This window comes from Pteropus alecto, unplaced genomic scaffold, assembly GCF_000325575.1.
Source record: "Pteropus alecto unplaced genomic scaffold, ASM32557v1 scaffold57, whole genome shotgun sequence".
NCBI lineage: Eukaryota > Metazoa > Chordata > Mammalia > Chiroptera > Pteropodidae > Pteropus > Pteropus alecto.
In genome coordinates, this window is record NW_006442508.1 from 7,143,744 (window position 1) to 7,170,028 (window position 26,285).

Consider the following 26,285-nt stretch of genomic DNA (forward strand, 5'->3'; position numbering starts at 1 on the left):
AGTGGTCTCTAAAGCAGGTACATGCATCCTGCTGGGTGTGCAAGATAGTTCACTGGAATACAGGGAAAAAATAGAACTTTTATTTACATATTTTTTATTATCTAAATAAGATTTGAGGTTTTAAGCTTTATTCATCTTTATATATGACACAGTACTGGTGCCTTCCCTTAGTCTAAATATCAGATGGTCATGTCACATAGTCATAGAAGACAGCTTGAAGGCAGTGAGAAAGCTCCACAATATACCATAGTTCACAGAGGTGCCCTCATTTATTCATGCTTTCAGAGTATTGCAATTTGTGTGCATTGATTAAAGGAATTAGTAAATACTTTTATCTGGCTTTAATTAAACTAGCTCTCAAAAGCTTAAAAAGACTCCTTAAAAGAAAATACAGACTAAAGATAATCAAAAAAAAGTAAATCATTCTACTCCTAGTATGAGAGTATCAGTGACAGGAAAACTTACTTTAGGAATAAATTTGTTTAATGAAGAAAATATTTTTCAAAATGATGTTCAAAAAAACGTCTTTCATTATGTGATTTTCGTTGCTGAAAACCACATGGAACATATATATAAAACACTCATGTCTTCTCACTTTAAAAATCTGGAAGTAAATATTAACTTATCTTAAAAATCCTATAAATGAGAAGCTTCAATAACTTTCCAACCGATTTATTAACTTAATAAATATATATCTTAAGATTTGACCATGAAGATCAGCACAATAATTTAAAAGACATTTAAAAAACACCTTTTTTTGCCTTTTTATATTCTCAAATGTCATTAGATTCTGAAAAGCAATTAGCTCGTAAAATATTTTAAAACAATCTGAAAATTTAATGTCTACAGAGTGAATCAGAGTTTACTAGTGAAAAATAGGACCATGGAATTAGAAAATAAGATTTTTTTCAACTTATTAAAAATTATTATTTTAAGCTCTATCTGGGGAAAAGGATTTTTGTCTGTTTTATCTCAACACCTAAAACAATGCCTGACACATTTTAGGTGCTTAATAAATGTTGAATGAATGATATTTATTAAAGAAATCTGATGTTTATATTATTTATATTTATATTGTTTCTATTTGTATTTGAAACCTCAGCTCATGTCACGACTTCTAGAAGCCAGATGAGCTGGCTAACTTAGAAAACCTCCACTCTTGATTATTTTCTACCATGCCTGAAACTACCATTAAACCAGTCATCAGAAAGGTTAAACAACTTGTCCCATATCACACTTGTAGTTAGAAGTAGAGCTTCTTACTAGGGATTTGAACCTAAGAGTTCTGATTATAGAAATTATGCTCTAAAAAAAGGTAGTAGAGGATAGTACATTACTACATATTTTTCTTTACCTCTGGATTAATGGTGAAAGTTTTAGTAGATTTTCCAACACTGAGAAGATCAAATATTATTTCTTTCATTGCAAAATCCAAACGTTCCTAGAAAAAAATAATAAATCCTTTAAACTTGCTACTACGTGTTAGGTTATCATGCTAAGAATTATACACATAATGGCAGACACAGGTCTGTGCCCGTAAGAAGTTCACGAATCTAGCTATATATTAGGAAAATACGTATGAATTATAGTTTAAAAATATAAGGATAAATATTTTATTTAATTATCAAATGATTTAATACCCAAACCAAATTAAAAAGTTTTAAGTATTCATTCACCAAAATCATATTCAAACCTAAGTAAAGAAATTTTCAAAATGATGATGAAAGGAAGTCCCACGAGAAAAGCTATGCAGCTAACCTGGAGAGCGGTGAGATCAGGCAGGGACAGAAAGGGTGGGGCTACCGGAAGGAAATCCCCAAGGAAAAAATAATGAGATTAACTGCTATTTGAGTGCTGGTGTGAAGTGATTAATCCAAGGGGATGGGTACCACTTGGGGAGGGCTCGGGGGAGGACAGAGATACAACCTAGAAGCAACAGTTTTCTAATACTAGATCTAAAGCACAATTTACTTTCATTCATCTTATTGACACATTTATACTTACCTAATTATCATTAGTTCTATGTGCCAATAAATAGAAATGTGTTAATTTTATTTAAATATTCCTTACTTCAAAATAATTACATTATGGACTGCCTAAATCGTCATAGTTTTAGTTCAAAGAGAAGGCAATAAATGTTCTGGAATCAAAACATTTTCCTAAATTGAGGACATAACCCCACCTATGCCTCTCCAGGGCTAATGTTCCAAAATGGAATGTGACCAAAAGCTTAGATTTGCTCACTCAGCACCCACTTAATCCCCTTCTAATAATCCTTCCTTTACTGCAGAGGCTAGAAAGCTAAAATGGTATTTCCCAGGGTGCCTCATAACAATAGGCTTCAGGATGTGATTTAGACCTTGCTAAGCGGTATACTCATGTGAGTCTTTGGGAACTAGTTAACAGGAGGAGGATAAGGAGGACAGAGATGACAAATCTATGTTATTGGTGGGGATCATGGCAGCAGCATCATTCTAAAGCACCTGTGGCGACTTCCTACTCTGGCAACTATTTGACTGTGGCAAAGGCAGCAGCTTCCTTGATAGCCCAGTTCTGTAGTTACCTCTTAATCATTCAGACTAGTCCTATCGGTGATTCTGTGAAAATATCCTTTTGGGTTCAACTAGCTATAGTGGATTCTAATATCTGTACCTAAGAACCTAGGTTAATGCAGATTATGAAAACAATTTTCAAAAAAATCTTTCAAGATACTCAGGAGGTAATTAGTAAATGGACTAGCAGCAGGGTTATGAGACACCTTCGTGATCCTTACTAACCTATGTGCTTCTCCCTGTGGGTCTTCTCTCCTTTTCCATGTGTGTAGATCAATGATTTAAAATCATTTTGTCACGAAAAATCATTAGCATCTTTTATTTTTTCCTTTTTACAGCATGCATTCATTTTTACTATTCAATATTAACTAATGTTGTATCATGCTTTTAGATGTGTAACAAATTTTAAGACTCCAAATTATTAAAATAGATTACTCTTATAACTGACAATGATATATGTATTATGAGGTGAAGCACTCACCTGAGCAATGAACTGAATAATCTTCACAAATATATTGAGAGGTGTATCACGAGGAACCACACTACGTGAACCTTTTGGAAAAAGTGCTGACACTATGCTCATAAGACGACTATAAGAAAAAAAAAATTAGTCATAATGAGATAATGAAATTAACAGAACATAAGCAAACTATTCTTCCTATTCTTCATAAAATGTCCAGAGAGTTCATATTCCCCCACAAGGTATCTGTAATGTTAACTAAAATTCCATTAGTGTGATATTATTTTTACTAAAATTTTATTTTAAATACACTTTAAAATGAAGGCACTCACCTTTGAGTTACAGTGTTGCTTTCACATTTTATTCTAATTACATAAACCCACAACAATCTGTACAAAGATTCCAGTGCAACTCGAGACATTTTAGGATCTTTATTCTGTTTAGAACAAAACAGAATTAAAATAAGCTTATTTATTAAAGTACTTGCAGTTATTTAAGATCAAACATATTTCTCTCAACAACTAAAAGCCCTCACCTTACCCTCTTTTTATTCAATCTAAAACGGGGTTAAAAATATAAATATACGGTTGTATATGGTAAGTGTATGTTGGGTTTGGTATATGTTTGGTAGCTACCGATAGCTCAAAAGTAAGCATAAGTAAAAAAATCTTGAGCCATTCCTTATACTCTTAAAACAAAATAGTAAAATATTAGAATTGTATTAGTACTTCTAAGAACTTCAAAATTATATACACATTGACTTAACTGATGGTAAATGGTTCACATAACAATAGTGACATAATGATGGAAGGATTACTAATCTAAGCAGTAATTCATTGCAACCCATACACAGTTAAAACCTAAAACACTAAATGCTGTTACAGACATTTGCATTTATGAAATAATGTAAAATATTATTGAGTGATTAATCTTACAAGAGGAAATACGGAATAGTGGGTTAAGAGCATGGACTCTGAAATTAGGAATGAACTGGCCAATCCTCACCCTTGGATACTGTTAAACTGCTTGGTGACATATTTTCCTCATCTCTAAAATGGAAATAATATGATACCTACCTCACAGATTCAGGAAGTAATTAAGTGAAAAGCAACTGGAACACTGCCTGGCATAAGTTAAATGTTCAATAAGTGTCAAGTGTTATACTATCAACATTTTATTATGATCAGAATATTATTTAAATTATTATTATTTAGAATTAGAAAAGTATTCCATTTCAATCACAATTTGATCGACCTCTTCTTCATACTAGCTATTACAAAAAGCAAAGTTCTTAAATGATCAGTCACGTAATGAGATTTAACTGTGAATACTTAAAATGTAGCTAATCATCAAGTTTTCTAGGAGAAACTCTTAATGTTGGTTGTAGGATGCAATGATTGCTATAAAATAGCATTTATTTCATTTGATTAGGGGAATTTCTTATTGTTAAACAATGATTTTATATATAGCAACAGACAAAAGGGAGTTTTTGAACACTAAGTAATTTTGCCATTCTATTTTGTTTTCTTAAGATACAGAATAATGGACATCTACTACACACGATTAAAAGCAATGCAAAAAAGGTTTAACAACTGAGGGTATTTTTACAAAAGACAACCACTAGAAAATATAATTTTGTACATCTATCTATATAAAGATTTGATATAATTAAGAATATAGTATCAATTACTCTGCTGGTAAGTCTCAACATCAATCTCTCCTTCCATTCCCAAATCTATGATTCTAAATTTCAAAAACCCTCCCCAAACAGTTTTCTATTAATTAGTTACATGTAACTAAAGTAACATATACTGTATATATGTTACTAATATAACAACCAAGATTCCTATGGTATTTTCTTTTCTATCATATCAATCTGTTTTCTATCATTTAAATCCAAGATCTCAAATAACAAAACATGAATTCAATGAGTTTTATGTACACTCCAAATAATACTTTCACATTATTAAATTATATTTTCAAAATATTAATATAAATTAATATATAGTAAATTATATAGTAAAAATATTTAAGTCCAATTCCACATAAAAATTATTCTCATATAAATGATTAATAAAGTTTTTAGATTATCTTATTTTAAGTGCTGAAGTATCTAGCATGAAAAGTAAAACTTGATTCTCAAACTTTCCAAGACGGACTACTATATTTACAAAGCAGACTTACTTTATATGAACAATGCCAAAACAACAAGATGAAAATCAATGATTAATTGTTTATTTGGCCACTACCATGCTGCTATCATGTCCAAATAATAAAAACGCCCTAAACTGACCTGAGCCTTAAACAAAGATATATATTTCCCTAGTTACAATTTTGGTCTAATGTGAGGAATCGGATTACATTAACAAAAATCCAATAATCTTAATATATAATAAAGTTTTGATATGTCAGTCAAATATGCTCTTTGGCAGCAATCTTTAAATGTTTACCTTTTTATCTACTGTGAATCTCCCCAAAATAATTTGTTTAAAACCCAAAACAACAGGATAAGAGTTTAAAGTGTTACATCAAAATCATATTTAAAATCTAAGCTACTGTCTCCTTCAATTGAAAACTTTTTAAAGTTTCATTTATAACGGCTAAAGTAAATTAAACAGACTATTTTAAAACTGAGAATTCTGATTAAGAGTCAATATTTATTATTACTTTTATCAAATTCATCTTCTTGAGGCCACATTAATATTAAACTTGTAGAATGCTCCTGGTGTGTGTTAATCTTCTTTTACAGTAGGAGAGGCAGGCTTGAATAAATAAATTAGACATGCAGCGCAACAATGGGGTAAAAAAAAAAAGCCACACTTGAAGGAGATAAAGCAATATTTTACTTTGTAGCACCGACACAACTCACCTGGAGTGTTTCTATTTGTTTTCTGATACTGTTGTTAGATGGCATCTAAATAAAGCAATGTGAAACAGCAAACATAAACATGAGATGCAGCACATGCATGTTAGATGAAAAATAAGCACAAAACAAGACAGCTCCTCACCAAGGTCTCTATTTAGAAGAAATTTGAAATTTCCAAGACAGTGGCCAGAAACACTAAGGAAAAAAAATCCTATATTTGGGCATCACGGGATACGTCTATGGCACCCAAACTGAGAGAAAACACTTAAAATTTTAACTAATTTTTCCTCTTAAGTCACTGCAGCTGAGTTCAAACAAGTTTAAATTTTTTAAAAGAAAACAAGTATACACTGTAGGAAAAAAATCTCCAAATTATTTTTATATAGCATATACTCTTACTAATCCTTTGTCTCTCTCATTTACTCTTTAGAAACTTTAAAACCATTTTTAACATAATGACCTCAGCTGATATAAAAATAGAGGAATGGGGAACTCTCAGATTCTATCTGGAACAAAAATAACAGATTTAACATTTTCAGTGAAAATAAACTGATGCTCTCTCATGTTATTTATGGGCCTACAGGACTAAAGCTCATTTTTTATGGTCACCAGTTTCAAACACTAGTATAGTTTTTAAAAACTGCACAATATCTTAGTGTGCCTTGAAAATGTATCATATTTTTTCTTACAACTCTAGAGAATAATGCCTTTTTAACATCCCAGAATTATAGCCAAAATATTTACTTAAAATATTCAGTACAACAACATTCCTTATAGTACATTAAAAGGTAATATGGGACCAGAAAGAGCAAATGTTATGGAACTGGATGGATCTAAATGCAAATCTTGTCTCTATCACGTTTTGGCTCCCTAAACATGGGTTACTTATTTATTTTCTTTCATACTCAGAAGTAAAAATTAAATGAGATACTCTAGAGGAACTAGCATATAATAAATACTAATAAAATTAATTTTAAAAAGTAGCAGGTCTAATAAATGGAAAACATAGATTTTTTTTGAAATTAAGAGATTACTTGAATCTCAAAACAAAATCAATTTAGGTAAGGCCTTTATCTTAACCTATATTTCCTAAATATATATATAAAATAAATAAATTATATCTATCACAACAGAAGGTAGTTTTTCCCTGAATGCTCAGTTCCTTACCTCAACTACACAGCATAGCCACAGTATCCAAAACCTAATAAACAGGAACCAATTCACAAAATTTCTGCTGAATAGAGCCTTAATGTAAGTTAAGGGTTAATGGTTAAGACAACTATATTCCAAATATTCATGCTAAGTGGCTCTTACCTCCTTTAGCCTGGCAGATTGACATAGCCATTAATGAAAATGAACAACATGCCAGAAATATTTAACAGGAGGTAAGGGTTCAAAGAAAATAGAGCATTTTAAATGAAAGCTTTAAGACAAAAAAATAAAGTAAAATAAAGTTAAGGTACTGCGAAAGAATTGCAAATATGTTAGAGGGAAACGTAGATATATAAAAATAATTCCAACGAGCAACAGAAAAGTTTGAATTGTCATGAAACAAAGCAAATTTCCGGGAACACTTAAATGCATGTCTTAAAATACTTTATTAATAGTATAAAAAAAAATCAAGCTTCCGATTAAGATGGCAGAGTAGGTATACACTGTGCTCACCTTCTCCTGTGACCACTTCAAAATTAAAACTAAATTACAGAACTCTCATTGAGAATCACTTGAAATCTAGCGGAATAGAAGTCCTATAACTAAGGATATACAAAAGAGACTACCTCGAGACTGATAGGAGGGGCAAAGATGCTAAACTAGCAGGTCCCACACCCACGTGTGGGAGTTAAAAACTGGGAGGGATATCTAGGCTGCAGAGGACCCCCTGAGGAGCGAAGGGTCCAAGTTCCACACCAGGCTCCCCAGCCCAAGGTTCCAGTGCTGGGAAGAGAAATTCCAATGACTTCTGGCTGTGAAAACCATGGAAGATTGTGGCTAAGTGAGAAAAGGGAGACATTCCTCTAAAGGGTCCGCACACAGACTTACTCGCTGACAGAGAGTCGCTATGAGCTCGAGCCCTGGGGGAGCGGCTTCAAAGGTGCCAGGGACATGTGGGGAACAACTGAATTGTCTGGCTTCTAGGGGAGGGCTGGAGTGGCAGCTTTCTTCCAAACAGAAGTGTTGGCAAAAGCCATTCTTCCTTTGTTAAGAACTCCTCCCACCACGTCTGCTCAAGAAGGAGGGTACCATATCTGAGTCTCTATCATCATGGATAACTCCATTTGCCCCACTCTGTGATTCTGAGACCTGGCCCACCCAACATTCAGGCCCACTCAAGCCGCTTCCAGTAGCTTTTCCATAAAAATGGACTGTCTTGGCTCATGCTGCAGACTTACCTAAAATCTCTGAAAGGTTCACAAAACTCAAACAAGTAGCATCTGGCCTTGGTGTGTCCTGTACCTCTTGCTAAGCAGCCCCAAACCCAGCACTATCAGCATCAGCCTCAGTTGGCAATTTAGCCGCTTCCAGGCACCTCCATGCCCAACACAGAGAGCATCCATCTGCAGATCACTTTGTAACTCATAGCAAATGGCCCTAGCCAGAGCACAGGCAGCAGCTAACCTTGGCCTGCACTAGAGTCCCTCCCAGGAAGCCCCAGAACCAACACACTCAGTGGCCAGCTTCAGACCACACTAGAGCACCACCTAACTACCACCACAAATGACACCCCCAAAGGACAGACTGCGTAGGCACCGAACCCCACTAAGTGAATCCTGTGCCATAGAGTCAGCCCCTGCACAACAGTTCCACCACTATACTCATGGCCAGTCTTCACAAGCAATCAGTGTGAAAGTCAATCTCTCCCACTGACACGCCAACAGCAACCATGGCTCAACTACAACAGGAGAGAATATACAACCTACACAAGAAACACACCTGGAACACCCGGCTCTGCTGACCAGGGTATGCCACTGGGCCCCACAGGACACCTGATATACAAAGCCACTCTACTAAGCCAGGAGACACAGCACCTTTACCTAATACATAGGAACAAAACAGAGAGGTAGCCAAAATGAGGAAACAAAGAAACATGTCCCAAATGAAAAGAATAAAACAAGCTCCAGAAAAAGAACTAAACAAAATGGAGAAAGGAATCTACCAGATGCGGAGTTCAAAACACTGGTTATAAGAATGTTCAATGATCTTCGTGAGACTTCAACAAAGAGACAGAAAACATAACAATGAGATAGAAAACATAAAAAAGAACCTATATGAAGAAACAATGACAAAGAACTTCCATAACTTGGCAATGGAAATAGACATACAAGCCCAAGAAGCGCACAGAGTCCTGAACAAGATGAACCCAAACAGGCCCACAACAAGATACATCATAAATAAAATGCCAAAGGTTAAAAACAAAGAGAGAATCTTAAAAGTAGCAAGAGAAAAGCAATTTGTTATCTACAAGGGAGCTCCCATAAGACTGTCGGCTGATTTCTCCATAGAAACTTTGCAGCCCAGAAGGGACTGGCATGAAATATTCAAAGTGATGTCAAGCAGGGACCTACAACCAAGATTATTCTACCCAGCAAAGCTATCATTTAGGATTGAAGGACAGATAAAGAGCTTCCCAGACAAGAAAAAGCTAAAGGAGTTCATCACCATCAAACTAGCATTACAAGAAATGTCAAAGGGACTCTTTAAGAAGAAGGAGGAAAAAAAGATCAAAAATATAAATAATAAAATGACAATAACCATATATCTATCAATAATTATTTTAAATGTGAATGGATTAAATGTTCCAAGCAAAAGGAACAGAGTGGCTGAATGGATAAGAAAACAAAACCCTTACATATGCTGCCAACAAGAGGCTCACATCAGACCAAAAGACACACAGACTGAAAGTAAACAGATGGAAAAAGATATTTCATAAAAATGGAAACAAACAAAAAGGCAGAGCATCAATACTTACACCAGACAAAATGGACTTTAAAACAAAGGCTATAACAAGAAACAAAGAAGGACCCAGTAATTCTACTTTTGGGTATTTAGCTGAAGAAACCCAAAACGCTAATTTGAAGCATCATTTACAATAGCCAAGGTATGGAGGCAACCTGACTATCCATCAATGGAGGAAAGGATAAAGAAGTGGTAGTTACGTACAATGGAATACTAGCCATAAAAAAGGATAAAATCTTGCCATCTGCCACAACCAACAGGGATGATTCCAGTGGGTATTATGCTAAGTAAAATAAGTCAGACAGAAAAAGACAAACAATATATGATTCCACTAACATGTGGAATCTAAAAAACAAAATAAATGAACAAAGAAAACAGAAATAAACTCACAAATACTGAGAACATTTTGACAGTTGCCATATGAGAGCAGGGTTGAAGGGACAGGTGAAAAAGGGGAAGGGATTAAGAAGTACAAATTGGTGGTTATAAAATAGTCATGGGAATGTAAAGTATGGCATAGGAAATATAATCAATAACATTGTAATAACCATGTATGTTGTCAGATGGGTACTAGATTTATTGGGGTGATCACCTTCTACGTTATATAAATGTCTAATTACTATGTTGCACTCCTGAAACTAATATAATATTGTATGTCGACTGTAATTTAAAAATAAAAAAATATTTTTTAAAAAAGCAGAACTGTATTACCCAGAAAATTACCAATTCTCTTTCAGTACTTCTATCTGTATGAATTTTCAAAATGAGGACAGAAAACAGTATACAATGTAATTAAATAAACAAAAACTTATTTTCTGGTTTTAAGTCAGAAAGAGTTTAATTAGCATGATTTTGCCCTGGGAATTTTCATATATAAAGCAAACAATATATCAATTCTCATCTAAGCATGAATAATATCAATGTATATCTAGGAGGAAAACAGCTAAAAATGTTTTTCAAAGACTTATATTTTCTGCATACCCTACCAAGAAATCAAGATTATTTTTGAAAATGATGCCTGAAATCATGAAAAAGATAGATAGGATGATGTTGTCAAGTGGGTCATTCTTTAAGTGCAAAAAGAAGAGCCAGTCCTACCTCTCATAATACCACAATAGCTGTCATTTAATCTGTCTGTGCCTTGCTTTCATTGTCTTCAAAGTATAAGGTTTCAGTCTTAACCCTGACTTAGAGGAATAACAGGAAGTGAAAGGTCATGTCTTGTAAGCGGATATTTGAATATATTAATCTTTGTATCGACAGTATTAAAACCAAGCATTCACATGACATGCAGATGAGGAACATCCCCACGTTCTGTCAGTCATGAAATGTGCTCCTGTGCATGGAAGAAAATGAAATCCTGTTAGATCCTGCTAGCAGAGCCCCCTGCTGAGGTGATGATCCTTCCAGCTCACACTTTTGTTTTCACTACAAAGAGAGACCAGACATGGACGTGCCAGACAATATTAGTAACAACTGTCCCTTGATCTAAAAATCATTTCAGGAGCTTTTACATCCATGCTGATCCAGTATGACATGTTTAGATTTGGCTGGGCATATGTACATTAAATGTGCTATTAGCAATATTTTATTATCAAGGCTTTTATCATATTATTCAGACTTGAGCTAACATTACTGAATTTTTTCAAAACAAAACACAAAATAAGTATCTGGAGAGTTTTATAAGATTAATCACTACTCTGTAATTCTAAAGAGATTTACTGACAAATATTGCCAGATCTAAGATAATATAAACAACAATCATTAAAAATGTACAATTTGAATTTATAATGTACAAACCAAATTTTCAATCAAAAGTTTATTCATTTCTATACATGATTCCCTATAGATGAAATGAAGTATGTATAAGAAAAGGAATGTGGTAAAGTATTACTATTTAAATGTACCAAGAGTATGAAAAGTTTTTTTAGGTACTATTCAATGTATACGCATAATTGAATATACTACAGTCACTCTTCACAGGTCATAAATAAGATTATGTCTTACCTTTAAATGTGACAAACAGTTCTGTAGGAAAATATGCCAGTTATTTAAAAAAAACTGCTTCTGACTGACACATAAAAGGCAGGTAATTAGTGGATATAGAGCCTGTAGAAGATAGGAAAAAGAGAGAATTAACACTTTCATGAAAAAGCACTGGACTTGTGAATTGTATTTCTTTTATCCTCATAAACAAGGACACTACAAAACTCTTATGCAGTTTTTCCATTTGCAATAAGAAATATGATCTTTCAGAGAAATCTAACAAAGAATGACAAAGGGCAAATTTTCTATAAGAACAATTCTTTGACCTATCATATCCTCCCCGAGTTAGAGCATGATATTATTTTTTCCCTAGAGCCATTACTCCCTCAATCAGTACAGCAGTTATGAACATCAGCCCTGGGATCAGAGGACAGACTGGCATTAAAGTTTTAGCTTTTTATGTGCCAGGTGTGCCAAGTGTGTGCCAAGTGTCTGACTTCAGAGAGGATACATTAAGAGCTGTAAGCCTCAGTTCTCTAAAATGTAAAGTAGAGAATAATAATCACACATATCCTATACGGTTATGAGGCTTAAAGCAAGACAAAGGATACAAAGCACTTAGCTCAATGCCTGGCACTATCAGTGTTTATTATTATTATTAAATTTCTATCTTAAGTGGTCAAATATTTACAGAGAAATCCCTCAAAGTTATATGAAATGGTTGGTTATATAGGGGGAAAAAATGCCTTAAATTTCTGAAAAGATATAATTAGACAGACAATGGTTGCTAAATAATCTGATGCTTCAGAATGTAATTTATCATCATGTAAAATAAAGGAATTTGTGGTTTAATACAGGGATACATTCAACCTTCTCCATACTATAATATATAATTTAAAGTACCTGTCAATCCAGGCAAGTATCTATAATGAACTCTGAATGATCTATCAAATGCAGAGCTAGTAAAATCAAGAATAGGAAGTTCTAAACAGAGCAGGAAAAAAATATATAAAATTTGCCCTTATATTACACTTTGGATACTTTACAATATCAATTTTTACAATTCTCTTAAATCTCCACTGAATTCATAAATCAATTACTAAAACTCATAATTAAATATGTAAAGGTTTAAAATGTTTCTCAATACCAATGAATGCTTCTTTCTGGAGCTCAGTTCAAAAGTAGTCTGATAAAGCATCTCCACAAAATTTTTCAAACAGGGAACATTCACTTCATTTTTAACAGCCTAGGTAAAAAGATAATGCAAAAAGAAAAAAAATGGTTACAAATGTTAGCTTAAACTACACAAGGATTATAAGAATTTTCTGTAAAGTTTGAAATTAGTTAATAATTCACTGAGAATCTCACTGAAGTACAGTACTATTATGTGCCAAATGATCAAATGTTAAGTAAATAAGATAAACTTGGTCCCTGCCCTGAGAGAATGGCAGAGAATACAGGCAAGTGAACAGGTATAACAGAGGCTATAAGAGGAAATTCTCAGATGAGGCCCTTACGGGAAAACTTTACAAGGAAGTGACATCCAAGCTGAACCCACTATCTCTTATCTGAAAGACTGCAATAGCTCCCCATTGATCTGGACTTATCTCCCATGACTCTGCCCCCTGCACTGGGATCAAGCCACACAAGCTAGTAGCGTCTTTGCCGCTCCTAGAAAAGGATGTTCTTGCTTCAGAACATCTGCACTTGTTCCTTCTGCCCATAAAGATCTTCCCTGAGATACAGAGTTCCTTTAGTTTTTACTTAACAGTCACCATCTCTTTTAAGGTGATGGTCCTTCCTAATTACTCTATTTAAAATTTCAACTCCCTTATCCCTTTGGCAGTTCTCATGCCCCTACCCTGCTTTATGCTTCTCCACAGTACTTACCATCGCCTGTATGCTACAGATTTTACACACTAGTTTACTGTGTTTTCCTCGGCAGGAGTACACTCTAGGAGCAAGGAGTCTCCTACCTTGGTCATTGATGCCCTGTGCACAGAAGAGGCCCTGACACACAGAGACAGCTCTCAATACATATAATGTATGAATAAGCTGATTCAAACCAAGCGGGGAGGGAGGTAACTAGAGAGGCAAGAATGTGTCTGGCAGAAGTAGCTCTATGTGCAAAGGCAGGTGTTATGGTTTGGACTGTGTCTTCACTCTCCCCTCCCCACTACAAATTCCTGTGTTGAAGTCCTAACCTCACATACCTCATCATAATGTGACCTTATCTGGAAATAGGTCATTGTAGACGTAATTAGCTAAGTTAGAATGAGGTCATATTGGGGGTAAGGGCTAATCTAACATCCTTAAAAGGAAGAAGATTTGGACACAGATACGCACAAAGGAAAGCACCATGTGAACAGGAAGGCTGAGATGGAGACAATGCTTCTAGACACCAAGGAATGCCAAAGATTGTCAGGAAACCACCAGAAACTAGACAACAGGCATGGAACAGATTCTCCATGAGACAATTTTTTGTTGTTTTAGCCACCTACTTTGTGGTACTTTGTTAGGCATGCCCTAGCATACTAATAAACCACAGAAGCAAATATGGCATAAAGAATTAGGCAACAGAGTAACAATGGACCACTGTAAAGGGTCATTCTTCCTACAACTGGCTCCATTTGATGAATTACCTTAAAGACTATAACCTAATCCCAGTTAAACATCTGGAAAAACATATTTTCAGATAAGAGGGAAGCACAAATAACAGTTTGGCATGGAGAAGCAGTAATGGAAACCATTTTCAGGAAAAGAAATAGGAGTACATGCACTAATAACAGATGAAAGCTGACATAGTTTTATGAATTATAGTGTTTTCTTTTTGATAAAATTAACCTTATTCACATGGCTAAAAACTGGGGTGGGGGCTATGTAACTCAAATAAAACTATAATTCAATACTTTTGTTTGTACCCATTAAAAAAATCTTCAAATATTTAACTATAAGTAAATATTCAAGACAGGTTAAAATCATGCTAACCACTTCGTGATTAACATTTTAAGTTCTTAACTTTTCTTACAATTTCCTGTCTACCTTTTCTAAACATGTTCTGATAGGACCTGAATATCACAAACCAATTCAATTAATTCAATATTAAAAATGAAAGCAAAAACATTTCACTTTGATTCTGAACATGAAAAGAAATGTTTTCACTTTGAAAAATTTTAAATAGAATAAAATCTGAGTAAAAGAAATGTTACTAACTTCCATCTCTAGCCAAGATGGTGTACAGAGGACTGGATTTACCCAACACTTGAAATAACCAAAAAATAAACAAAATATATAAAGTGATACACAAAGCGCTGTACATACATCAGTCAACAAAATAAATAACATATAAGGAATAAAAAATAAACGAGGTAAGTCCTTTGATGGCTCGTCTTACTACCTCGATAGTTTTCAGGAAAGAAATGGAAGTATACTGTCCTAAGATTCTTATACTATACACAAATGATGTAATATCGCTTGAGGTAGGCAGTGATAAATTAAAGATGTATAACACTAATATGGCAAAACAATGAGCTACAACTAATAAGCCAACAAAGGTGATAAAATTCGATCACAGAAATATTCAATTAATCCAGAAATAAGCAGGAAAAAAAAAGGAAAAAGGGAACAAGAACTGAATATGAAAATAAAAAATATAATAAGAGATTTAAAATGACTGTATCAATAATAATCAAAATTAAATGGATGTGGTCTCCAATTAAAAGGCAGAGATTGTCAGACTGTATTAAAAACAAAAAAACAAGACTCGACCCTATCCTGCCTACAAAAAATGTACTTTAAATATCAAAACACAAGAAGGTTAAAAGTAGAAGAATGGGAAAAGGTATATATACTTACACAATCAAAGGAAAGCTGAAGTGGCTCTATCAATAACAAAGTAGATTTCAGAATATTACCAAGGAAAAGGAGGATTACTTCAAAATAGTAAAGGTGCCTAATAATAGAGCTTAAATATATACAAAGTAAAAACTGGTAGAACTGCAAAGAGAAATAGACCAATCTACAGCTAGTTACAGTCAGAGATTTCAATATTCCTCTGTCAAAAACTGATAGGATAAGTAGATATGAAATCAGCAAGGTTATGACAGACTATAATAATACTATCAAATGATTAGACGTAATTGATATTTACAGAACACTTCATCCAACAACAACAGTATGCACAGTCTTTTCAAGTGCATATGGAACATCCATCAAGATAAATAATATTCTGGCCCAAAAAACAAATGTTAATGCATTTAACAGGATTCAAGCCATACAAAGTATTCTGGTATTATGGCTTGAACAAAGTATTCTCTGACCACAAATTAAAAATGAATAACATAAAGATCTCTGGAAAATCCCCGAATGTTTAGAAAGTATGCTTCTAAGTAACCCATGGATTTCCTAAGGGGCATCAGAAAGTATTTTGAGCTTTATGAAAATTAAAACATAAGATATCGAAATTTGTGGGCTGCTACTACAGAACTACTTAAGAGGGAAATACATAGATTAAACGCTTATATTTAAAAAGAGGAAAGGTCTTCATGACCTCAACTTCCACCTTAAAAAACTAGGTAAAAATAGCAAATTAAAACCTTTCTCAGAAGATAGGAAATAATAAAAATCCAAGCAGAAATCAATAAAATAGAAACTGAAAAATAGCATTGATAAAGTCAAAAGCCAGTTCTTTGGGAAGATTAATAACTTCTAGCCAAGCAGATGAGGAAAAAAGAATAAAAGTCACAAATTGCCAATATTTGGAATGAAAGAAGTCACTACAGATAGTAAAGGTATTTGAAGAAAATAAGGGAATATGATGACCAACCTTACACCAATAAATCTGATAATCTGGATGAAATGAACAAAGTCCTTAAAAGATATGAAAGCTCACTCAAAACAATCAAACAAACAAACAAACAGTCTGAGCAAACCTATGTCATTTGAAGGAAATTATCTGGAAGGAAATTTTCCACAAGAAAAATTCCAGGCCAGAAAATTCCTGGAATTTTCTAGAGATATTTCTAGAATATACGAGAGAGAATCTAGTATATTCTCTCCAACTCCAAAGAAAGACATAAAGCGAATTGTGCACAAATTCTTCTGACACTAACTTGATATTCGAACCAAAAAAGGCATTAAAAGAAAAGAAAACCACAGAACAACAGCATTCATGAACACAGACAGATGCAAAACATCTTGAGAAAAAAGTTTATCAAATAAAATCTAACAATATAAAAAAAATCATCGTAATCAAACAGTGTTAAACCCCAGGAATGTAAGGTTGATTCAACAATTGAAAAATCAATTAATGTAATTCACCATATTAACAAAAAGAAAAGGAAAACCATATGATTATTTCAACAGAGGGGGAGGGACGCATTTAACAAAATCCAACACTCATTTCTGAAAAAAAAAAACTCTTCAAAAACTAGAAATGGAAATAAATTCCTCAGTATGATAAAGACATCTATGAAAAAGTTATATGTAACATAATTGATAATATTGACAACTTTAGCCCTAAGATGTAAAAGGAGGCAAGGAAGTCTGCTCTCATTATTTCCATTTATCATTATACTGAAAAGTCCTAGCCAGTAAAATAAGGCAAAAATAACACATACTGAAAAGTATTTTGAACATTTGAAAATGGAACTTTAAAACAATGGCATTTACAATAGCCTAAAAATATAAAATGCCCAGAGATAAATTTAACAAATTATGTTCAAGATCTGTACACTGAAAACTACAAAACATTGTTGACAGAAAATAAAGACCTAGGTAGAAGGAAAAAGATACTACGCTCATGAATTGCAGGAATCAATATTAAGATCTGTCCTCCCGACTTAATGAAATCTTAATTCAAATCCCATCAGTTTTTTTAATTGATTAGGTGATTCTAAATTTTATATTAAAAGGCAATAAACATGGAATAGCCAAAATAATTTTGAAAAAGCATAAAGTTGTAAGATGTACACTGCCTGCCTTTCTAAACTTACTATAGGAATTAAGATAGTATACTACTGATAAGTACATATACAGAGATCACTGGAACAGAATAGAGTCAGAAATACATGGAGTTGATTGATTTTTTTGGACAAAGGGACTAAAGTACTTGAAAAGAGTTGTCAACAAATGACCAAATGGTGCTGAACAACTGGGTATCATATGCAAAAATGAAACAAAATTTCAATCTACAGCTCATACCATATACAAAATTAATTCAAAATGAATCACTGACCTAAAAGTAAACTTTAAAACCAAAATCTAGGAGAAAACCTTTGTGATTTTGGGTTAGTCAAAGACTTCTTAGATATGATACCAAAAGCATAATTTATAAAAGAACAAACTGATAAATCAGACTTCATCAAAATTAAAAACATCTCCTTTTTCAAAGACATAGTTAAGACAATGAAAAGACAAATCATGGACTAGGAGAAAATATTCACAAAGCATATCTCTGATAAAACACTTATATCCGGAATATATTTAAAACTAGAAAACTATATGTTTTAAAACAGAATCAGAAAACAAATAATCCAAAACAAAAATGGGAAAAAAGACTTCAACACACATTTTGCCGAAGAAAATATATGGGCAACAAATAAGGACATGCAAAAATGCTCAAAAGCCATTAGTCATTAGATAAATGCAAATTAAAAACCAGAATGAGATGCCACAACACACCTATTACAATGGCTAAAATTAAAAAGAATGGCCAAAGCAAGTGTTGATGAAGATGTGGAGGCAACTAGAACTCTCACATGTTGCTCATGGGAATGCAAAATGGTATAACCACTTTGGAATACAGTTTGGCAATTTCTTTAAGAGTTACACATATAACTATCATCTGGTCCAGCAATTCCACTCCTAGGTAAATACCCAAGAGACATAAAAGGATATATACGTACACAGACTTCTACATGAATGTTCATAGCAGCTTTACTTGTAACAGCCAAAAACTGGAAACAACTCAAATATCCCAAACCAGGTAAACATATAAGCAAACTTTGGCATAGCTATACAATGAAATACTACTCAACAATGAAAAGAGAATATACTGATATATTCTACAACACAGTTGGAATGCAAAATAATTATACAGAGTAAAAGAATTCAGAAAAGAAAGAGCTCATACTGTCAGATTCCATTAATAGAAAATTCTAGGAAACCCCAAACTCTATAATGTAGAGAAACTGAAAGATCAATGGTTTCCTGAGAACAAGGTGGGGTGAGTGAGAGGGGGGGATTAAAAAGGAACACGAAGAAACTGAGAGTGTGATAAATAGGTACTTTATTATGACTGTGGTGATGGTGTCATAGGCATATATATGTGTCAAATTGTATATTTTAAATATGTGTAGTTTATTGTATGTCAACTTTATTTCCATAAATCTTTTAAGAATGTGTGTGTATATATCATTTATGTAGCAATGTGCACTATGCTGAAAGTGAGTAGCATATCACATACTACACAGAAAAATTGAGTGTGTGTGTGCGGGGAGGGGGAGACCAGGAAACAAAAAACTGTTATAAATTTCATTACTATATATATTTCATTACTAGTAACTGCAATATTAGTTTTGAATAACACACTATATTACACCAAAAAAGCTTATATAAATCTGCTTCCCTAAAAGTTATTGCAATCGTATTTTTTAAATGATTCAGAGTACATATTTTGACAGGTATGATCTCACAACAACGACAGAACAGAACATTTAAAATTGAGACAGTGCCTTACTGTTAAAGTGTACATGGCTGAAACTTATCGGTTTTCTTTAACCAATGTCACAACAAACAAACAAACAAATAAATATATATTTAAAAAATAAAAAATAAAATAAAATTGAGACAGTCCTGGAAATTCCAGGATGCATGTTACAGCACTTTTAAATTCTTCAGAAGCTAAAACAGCCGTCATTTTGTAAGGTGAGAAAGCCATGAGTAAATACAATATGTTCTATTGGACAATTTGAAGCAACCATTACTGCTAGGTTGCAGATACTCTGCTTTCCTAACAGTCTCTGAATCTTAAGGGCTTGTTCTCTTAATTAAAAGACTGATCAATGCTCTTCTGCTATTTGTCTAATAATCATTTTCCACATACCCATGTTACATTCAAATTTCCACTTAACTGCCTATGAGATTACCACAAAGGAAGACTATTTCATGCAGCAACATCTTGAGTGAAGAGATACTTTTAAAATATAATATAAAAATAAAAGTATACTCACAGCAGCTACAGGAATAAGAATCTCCACAAACAAACCAGCAAGTGCATGTTTTATATCTTTATCTTTTACTTCTAAGAAATACTGAGCACACTCCTTGAGGGAGGAAAAAGGTACATCAGATTAACAAAAGAGAAAGATTCAAGAATTTTTAGTATCACAATAATTTTATAAACACTCTGGAATTTTACTAAAAATCTAAGGTCAAAACATGTTCAAATTAAAAAAGAAAGTTAACTCAAACTTGCGACAATTTAACATTTGGAATAAGGAATTAATAATGATGTCAGTAATTTATATATATATTGTTTCTTTTTAAAAGTCATGATGAGCATTTAGCACTGTTAGGCTAAATCTACTGCAATTGAGAAGATGTATCACCTGCATAAACTGAAATGATGCTTCAAAATCTTCTACAGGATACATTTTCACTCTGAAAAATTTCATTCCCATTATTAAGCTGATGACGCTTTGTACCACATGTGGACTTTGTTCCTTCTGTCGCAATTCCTTTAATTCCGTCATAAACTTCTTCCTCACAGCCTGAAATCTTTAATACACACAGATACATAATTTCATATGAATTAAAAATACTAATTTCCTACATGTTATTTAAGGTTGAAATCAAAAAGTGTTTTACCTAAACATCTTCTCCTTTCTCTGCCTTCATCAAAATTACCAGAAAAGTATACAGAGGAAGACAAAATTATGTTATTCTAAATTTCCCGTTCATTTATTTTAAAATCAAACATTCCTTAAAGAGAGTAAGATTTCTTTATTCCCATATCAGCATCGAAACAGCACCATTACCATTTAATAATTCATAATTACAATAAAAATAAGATCAAATAACCCACCCATACAACATCCCCATGTAAATCAGAGTGCGTCTCCAATTTTTAAGGCTCCCTCTTATAAAGTCTGCAATCTGTTCAAATTTGTTCAAAGAGGTAAACCAGTTAATTGCAGACTAATAATTATCGCTTAAAATTAATATCTCACTACACTGAAGAAAAACTAAAGAAGTGTGAGAGGACACAGGTCTCAAAGTCTGAATAAGCTAAAGAATCAAACTGCTTTCAAAATGTGAGCACCATCCTGGATTCAAATGACCACAGTGTTAAGTCACTAAACTTCTTTGCTTACACTGGAAAAAATATATCTAATACTTTATTAATCAATAATATATCATTTCCCCCTCTATATATTGTGTAACTAAAGAGATTACTGTTATTGTTACTCGAGGAAACCAGCTCCTGAAAGTTAAAATGATACATGAAGCGTACTTTGTAATGGTCACTGACTTTAGTGGGGAAAAAGAAAATTACATATTAATAAAATATGGATACACGATAGGATGTATAATTCATCTATTTCCATCTGAGTGTTGGAGATTACAATACCATTTTCCATGAAAACATTCTTTTGTATTTTATAAAGATATATATAAAGTAGATAAAAATCTTACCATTGCAATAATTTAGAATCCAAGGGTTTTTCTTTCACTAATTTCTCATGGTAATTATTAGTTACTACAGTCAAAGGAAATGCAGAGACAACATTCTTACACACCTCCCGGCCTTTCTCCTCTCCCCTTTCGCATCCTATCACCTGCTCCCTCAAACTTCAGTGTTATTGGCCTAACCTAATGTGGCTCCATGCGCATTTTCTTCCATGTTCATTATATGTATGGGCAGAAAACACCTCAATGGTTCTCTACATACATGGCCATTTGGATTTATAATCCTTACCATCCTGGAATTAATTTAGCAGTGATGCAGTGTTCTCCTGGATTCAACTTGCTAATATATTATTTAGAACTTCTAATCTGTATTCCTGATAGAAATTCATTTTTGATAAATAAAAATAAAAGAATCATAAACTATTACACCATAAATAAATAAATCATTGCTTGTTTCTGTGGTTTGTGCCTATGTGCCTAAAACAGGGATTCATTACTGATTAAAAAATAAATGAATTATTAAGATATTATTTATGTGCGAATCACATAAAATACTCTAACTGTTCTAAGCTCTATAGAACCGATTATACAAGGATCTCTTATATATTACAAAGAATAAAAAAAGTACTAAATAAAATATACTACTTAATATTAAAATCTAAACTACTAAACATGAACAATACTTGCCCTCTTAGAATTTAGAATGGTTTTTATTTGATGAGTTTAAGGCCAAAGACTCTTCAATGGCATGTGGGAAAATCTGAATTGATACTTTATACTTTATTTCCCAGTAGCGACTAAGGAAAATCAAAATCTTCCAGTCTTTTGAGCAAACACGGGATACTAAAGACAAACATCTTTTTAGTGTTTACTATGACTACAGTACAACACAACTCAATGAATGTAACTCCTAATGAATAACCTGTTCATGAAGTAACCTAATATCTTTTGTTTCCTTTTCAGTATCTCATCTACCTATTCAAAACTGTTTATAGTATTAAAACCAATAGGATAATTCGAAGGAAGAGATTGCATTGCTATCTCAGAAATAAAAGCACTCAACTAGAAAATGTTGAAAGTAATCATTAGTTCCCTAGAGTTCCAAAAGGAAGATTTTTAAAAAACACTTCTGACGGAATTAAAAATAGGAAATAAGGTAATGTTCTGAGTAATCTTGGCAATTTCTGACTACCTTGATTCAGACATTTATGGAAAACCCAAATAAATGAAAACAAGCTGTGAAATTAAGGTATAGATGTTACTTTAAAATTCTCTAAGGAGTATTACAGCTTAGTAATAAAAGGTAGAGCAGATTTCACAAGAACTCTATGAAAAATATCGTAGATTTAAAACTGTCAGTGTCTATAATACTAGTAATGAAGCATTCTAAAATGAAAAGCAAATCAAAATCAGTGAAACTTACTTCGATTGGGTAAGAACCCCTATCACCTCTGCATATAAATCTGCAATAATATGCACATTCCCAGTGTTGGTTCCTGAATATCTAAAATAAGAGAACAAATGTAGTATTCATTAAATTTTTCTACAAAATCTCTTTCTTAATAAATGAAAATTCCTTAGAGTAGTATTATATAATTTTCTCTGAACATTCATTTATAGAATGATTTAAAAAACATTTTTAAAAAAAATTTCTCACTAGATTTTAATTTGCCATGAAATTTAACAAATCCAATCCACAGTTTTAAGAATTTTTACAAAATAGTTCATATAAGCATTTTGTGTGGATTTTTTTTTTAAAAAGGAAGATAACTACTTTGAACACTAAAAACGAATGATCAATGAGAGTTCAAAGTATATTAAACACTAAACCTGAACTATACAAAAAAGCAACAATCTCAAATTTGTAGTTTACTTACCCTTCCTTATGTTTAAAGTGCTTGAAAGCTAAGTTTAGAACTTCATGAACTAAAGGATCGGGCACAGGATGAACAGGAATCTAGAATTTTAAAAAAGTCAAATGAGTTAGAGCTAAATAGGTTAGAAGTCTTATGAGTAGTCTCATCATTTCAACTAATTAAACAATTTTAATTTTCATGGTAATGATTCATTAATCAGTCTTCCCATTGTCCAAAATGCCATTTTTTAAAATGTTAGTATTTTTTCTCTAAGAATTTAGTTGAACACCTATTTTAACAAGCTCTAAATTTAAGAATACGAGCTTCGTAATCACAAATCATTGAAATATGCACTATGTAGCAGAAAAAGTAATCATTACTGTTGTTACTAAAACTGTTACCATCAGAGAGTTAAAAACACATTCAGGTGTGCTCTGTAGCACCTAGAGAAAAAGAGCCTTTGACGGAGCCAGCCCTATATTTCATAGTCCAATTTTCTATAGCAGGATCCACAAAAGACACTTTTCCAACAAATTTAAACTATTTATGGCTTTATTAGTATTAGAAATTTGTTATTTGAATATCTGTTCTTTTTAGTTCTTTAGAAATTACACTATAATTCCTAACATGTAAAACAAATAAAAATATATAAATCAGAAATTAAAATTCCTGCCCCTTCCCCTGAATATAATCACACCTGAAAACTTGGTATAGATCCTTCCAGACTTTCTCCTACACACACACACGCACACACACACACGCACGCACACACACGCACGCACGCACATGCTCACTCACACACACCCCCTTATTTTTACTTAACAGAATGATGCCTCCTTTTTCCATGTCAGTACTTAGCGCCTCATATTTTCTAACAGCCATATAATACTGAGTATACATGATTTATTTAACGTGCTCCTATTAATAAACATACAAGTCCAGATTTTCGATATTCAATATACAACTTATACAATAAACATTTTGCATAATTTCATGGGAAAGAATACAAAAAGAGGAACTGACGGATCAAAGATTATACAAGTCACCACTGATATCGATTCTAGTTCTATGTATGTATGTCCATTTTTGAACTGTCGGTTTGTATAGGTCTGTGCTAAAATCATGCTGTCCTAATTATTAGAGTTTATTAATAAATTCTGATGTCTGGTACTGCAAGTCCCCTTTATTTTTCTTCAGAGATATTTTGGCTATTCTTGGCCTACTGTTGTTCCGCTTCTGATTTAGGGTCATCTTTTCAAGTTCCACAATAACTGTTAAGATTATTATTGTAGTTGCAATGAATCTATACATCAATTTGGGGATAATTATAGTCATATATTTACGTGGAATATCTTTCCACCTCTTTAGAGGCTTTCAGCAAAGTTTTATAATTTTCTACTTTTGTCCTTTGTTACACTTATTCCTGAAACAAATATATGAAGAGATGCTTGATTTCATTAGTAATAAGGAGAACGAAAATGCACAAGATATCATTTTACACCTATTCGATGGGGATATATAAAGTCTGATGATACCAAATAGTAGAGATAATGTAAATGACTGAGGTTTCATATACATTGCTGGAAGTTTATATAGGGTGCAATCAAGTGAAGAGGATCAAAGTACGCCACTGCCAAATATGGCACTTTGGCAAAAGGATTATTTTGAGCTGAAGGCAAATGAGAAACAGCAGATGCAAGGAAAGCTCTCTAATCTTCCCCCTTTCTAGATAAAAACAGTCTTTCCCATACTGAGCAGAGAATAACCATGATCACTGGAAACAGAAAGCAGGCACTGAGGTGGGTCTGAAAAAACATATCTTACAAAATAGCCCTTATCTTCCCTTAGTTTCCCCCAGATATTTACCTCCTTACAATTTACTTTCCTTAGAATTAGAAGCCCAAACCATTTTCCTTTGTCATGTCACTTCCCTACAATGTATTGTTCTTCGTTAAAGTAACTTCTTGGGTCTAATCCTTCTTTCGGTCTTTACTTTTTCTCTATGAAGGCCTCTATATATTATTCAAACATGTATCAAAACTTTTTTTAAAGTTAATGGAATAATTAACACAAAAATCAGTATACTGGTAAGAGAAGAGTCAGGAAGTGACCTAGGAGAGAGTCACATAATTAGGCTTAAATTGTAAGTAATAGTCTAGTTCTCCGAGTCTCAGATGGTAGGCTCACAGGTAACCACTACACTGTAAACAAGTAGCCATGCAGAGATCAATGACAATAGTGTGTCTTGAACCAAGATCACAATTTATCGAATTCTGTGGGTTTGCGGTCCAATTAAAACAAAACAAAAAAATTCTACGTTTGCTTAAAATTATTAACAATATAGAGTCTAGAACACCTCATCAATAGGATGAAATTTTAATAGAATATTAAATATTAGACTGGGGAAAAAAATGGTAGAAAATTATAATTATTCAGAGATGGTCAGAATGCTTCTTGAGAGTTTAATAAAGGAGAGATATTTAAAATGAAGATAATTTATTTCATACAAAGATAAGTCAGAAGTCTATTAATGGGGGCTAAATTTAGTCCTGAATAATTATCAGAAACTAGTTCGAAATTAATAAATATGAGAGAAACATTAGATAAGAATAATCACATTTAAATTGTAATGAAGGACAAGAAATCCAGTAAGTAACTATTCACTTACATTAATTCTTCTCAACGAGGTGACTAAATTCACACAACACTGAGAACACTGTCATCACTTCTAAAACACTGTTCCAAGCAGAGAGAGGCATGGCAGCTGACACAGCTTTAAAAGGCTCATGGTTGCATGTATTGGTCCAGTTTTCTCAATATAATTTATTGAATAGTCTTTACGCCAAAAATGAAACCAAGCCACCTTCTTACGCCATATACAAGAATAAACTCGAAATGAATTAAGGACTTAAATGTAAGAC

At 33.0% G+C, this 26,285-nt stretch overlaps 1 protein-coding gene across 12 annotated transcripts in view; it reads right to left on the minus strand.

The window, feature by feature from the left end:
- Positions 1 to 26,285, minus strand: part of FRYL (FRY like transcription coactivator) — a 272,059-nt gene that overhangs the window by 89,616 nt on the left and 156,158 nt on the right. For 10 of the 12 annotated variants that reach the window (XM_025040241.1, XM_025040244.1, XM_025040245.1 and 7 more), the window contains 10 exons: positions 23,386 to 23,465; positions 22,932 to 23,012; positions 20,428 to 20,596; positions 20,050 to 20,142; positions 12,966 to 13,064; positions 11,840 to 11,941; positions 5,882 to 5,926; positions 3,345 to 3,448; positions 3,034 to 3,142; positions 1,355 to 1,441 (listed from right to left, as the gene is read on the minus strand). In XM_025040241.1, coding sequence (XP_024896009.1) covers positions 1,355 to 1,441; positions 3,034 to 3,142; positions 3,345 to 3,448; positions 5,882 to 5,926; positions 11,840 to 11,941; positions 12,966 to 13,064; positions 20,050 to 20,142; positions 20,428 to 20,596; positions 22,932 to 23,012; positions 23,386 to 23,465 — 969 coding nt within the window. The remainder of the gene's footprint in view (positions 1 to 1,354; positions 1,442 to 3,033; positions 3,143 to 3,344; positions 3,449 to 5,881; positions 5,927 to 11,839; positions 11,942 to 12,965; positions 13,065 to 20,049; positions 20,143 to 20,427; positions 20,597 to 22,931; positions 23,013 to 23,385; positions 23,466 to 26,285) is intronic. The other 2 variants (XM_025040250.1, XM_006922487.3) reach the window with 1 other exon arrangement.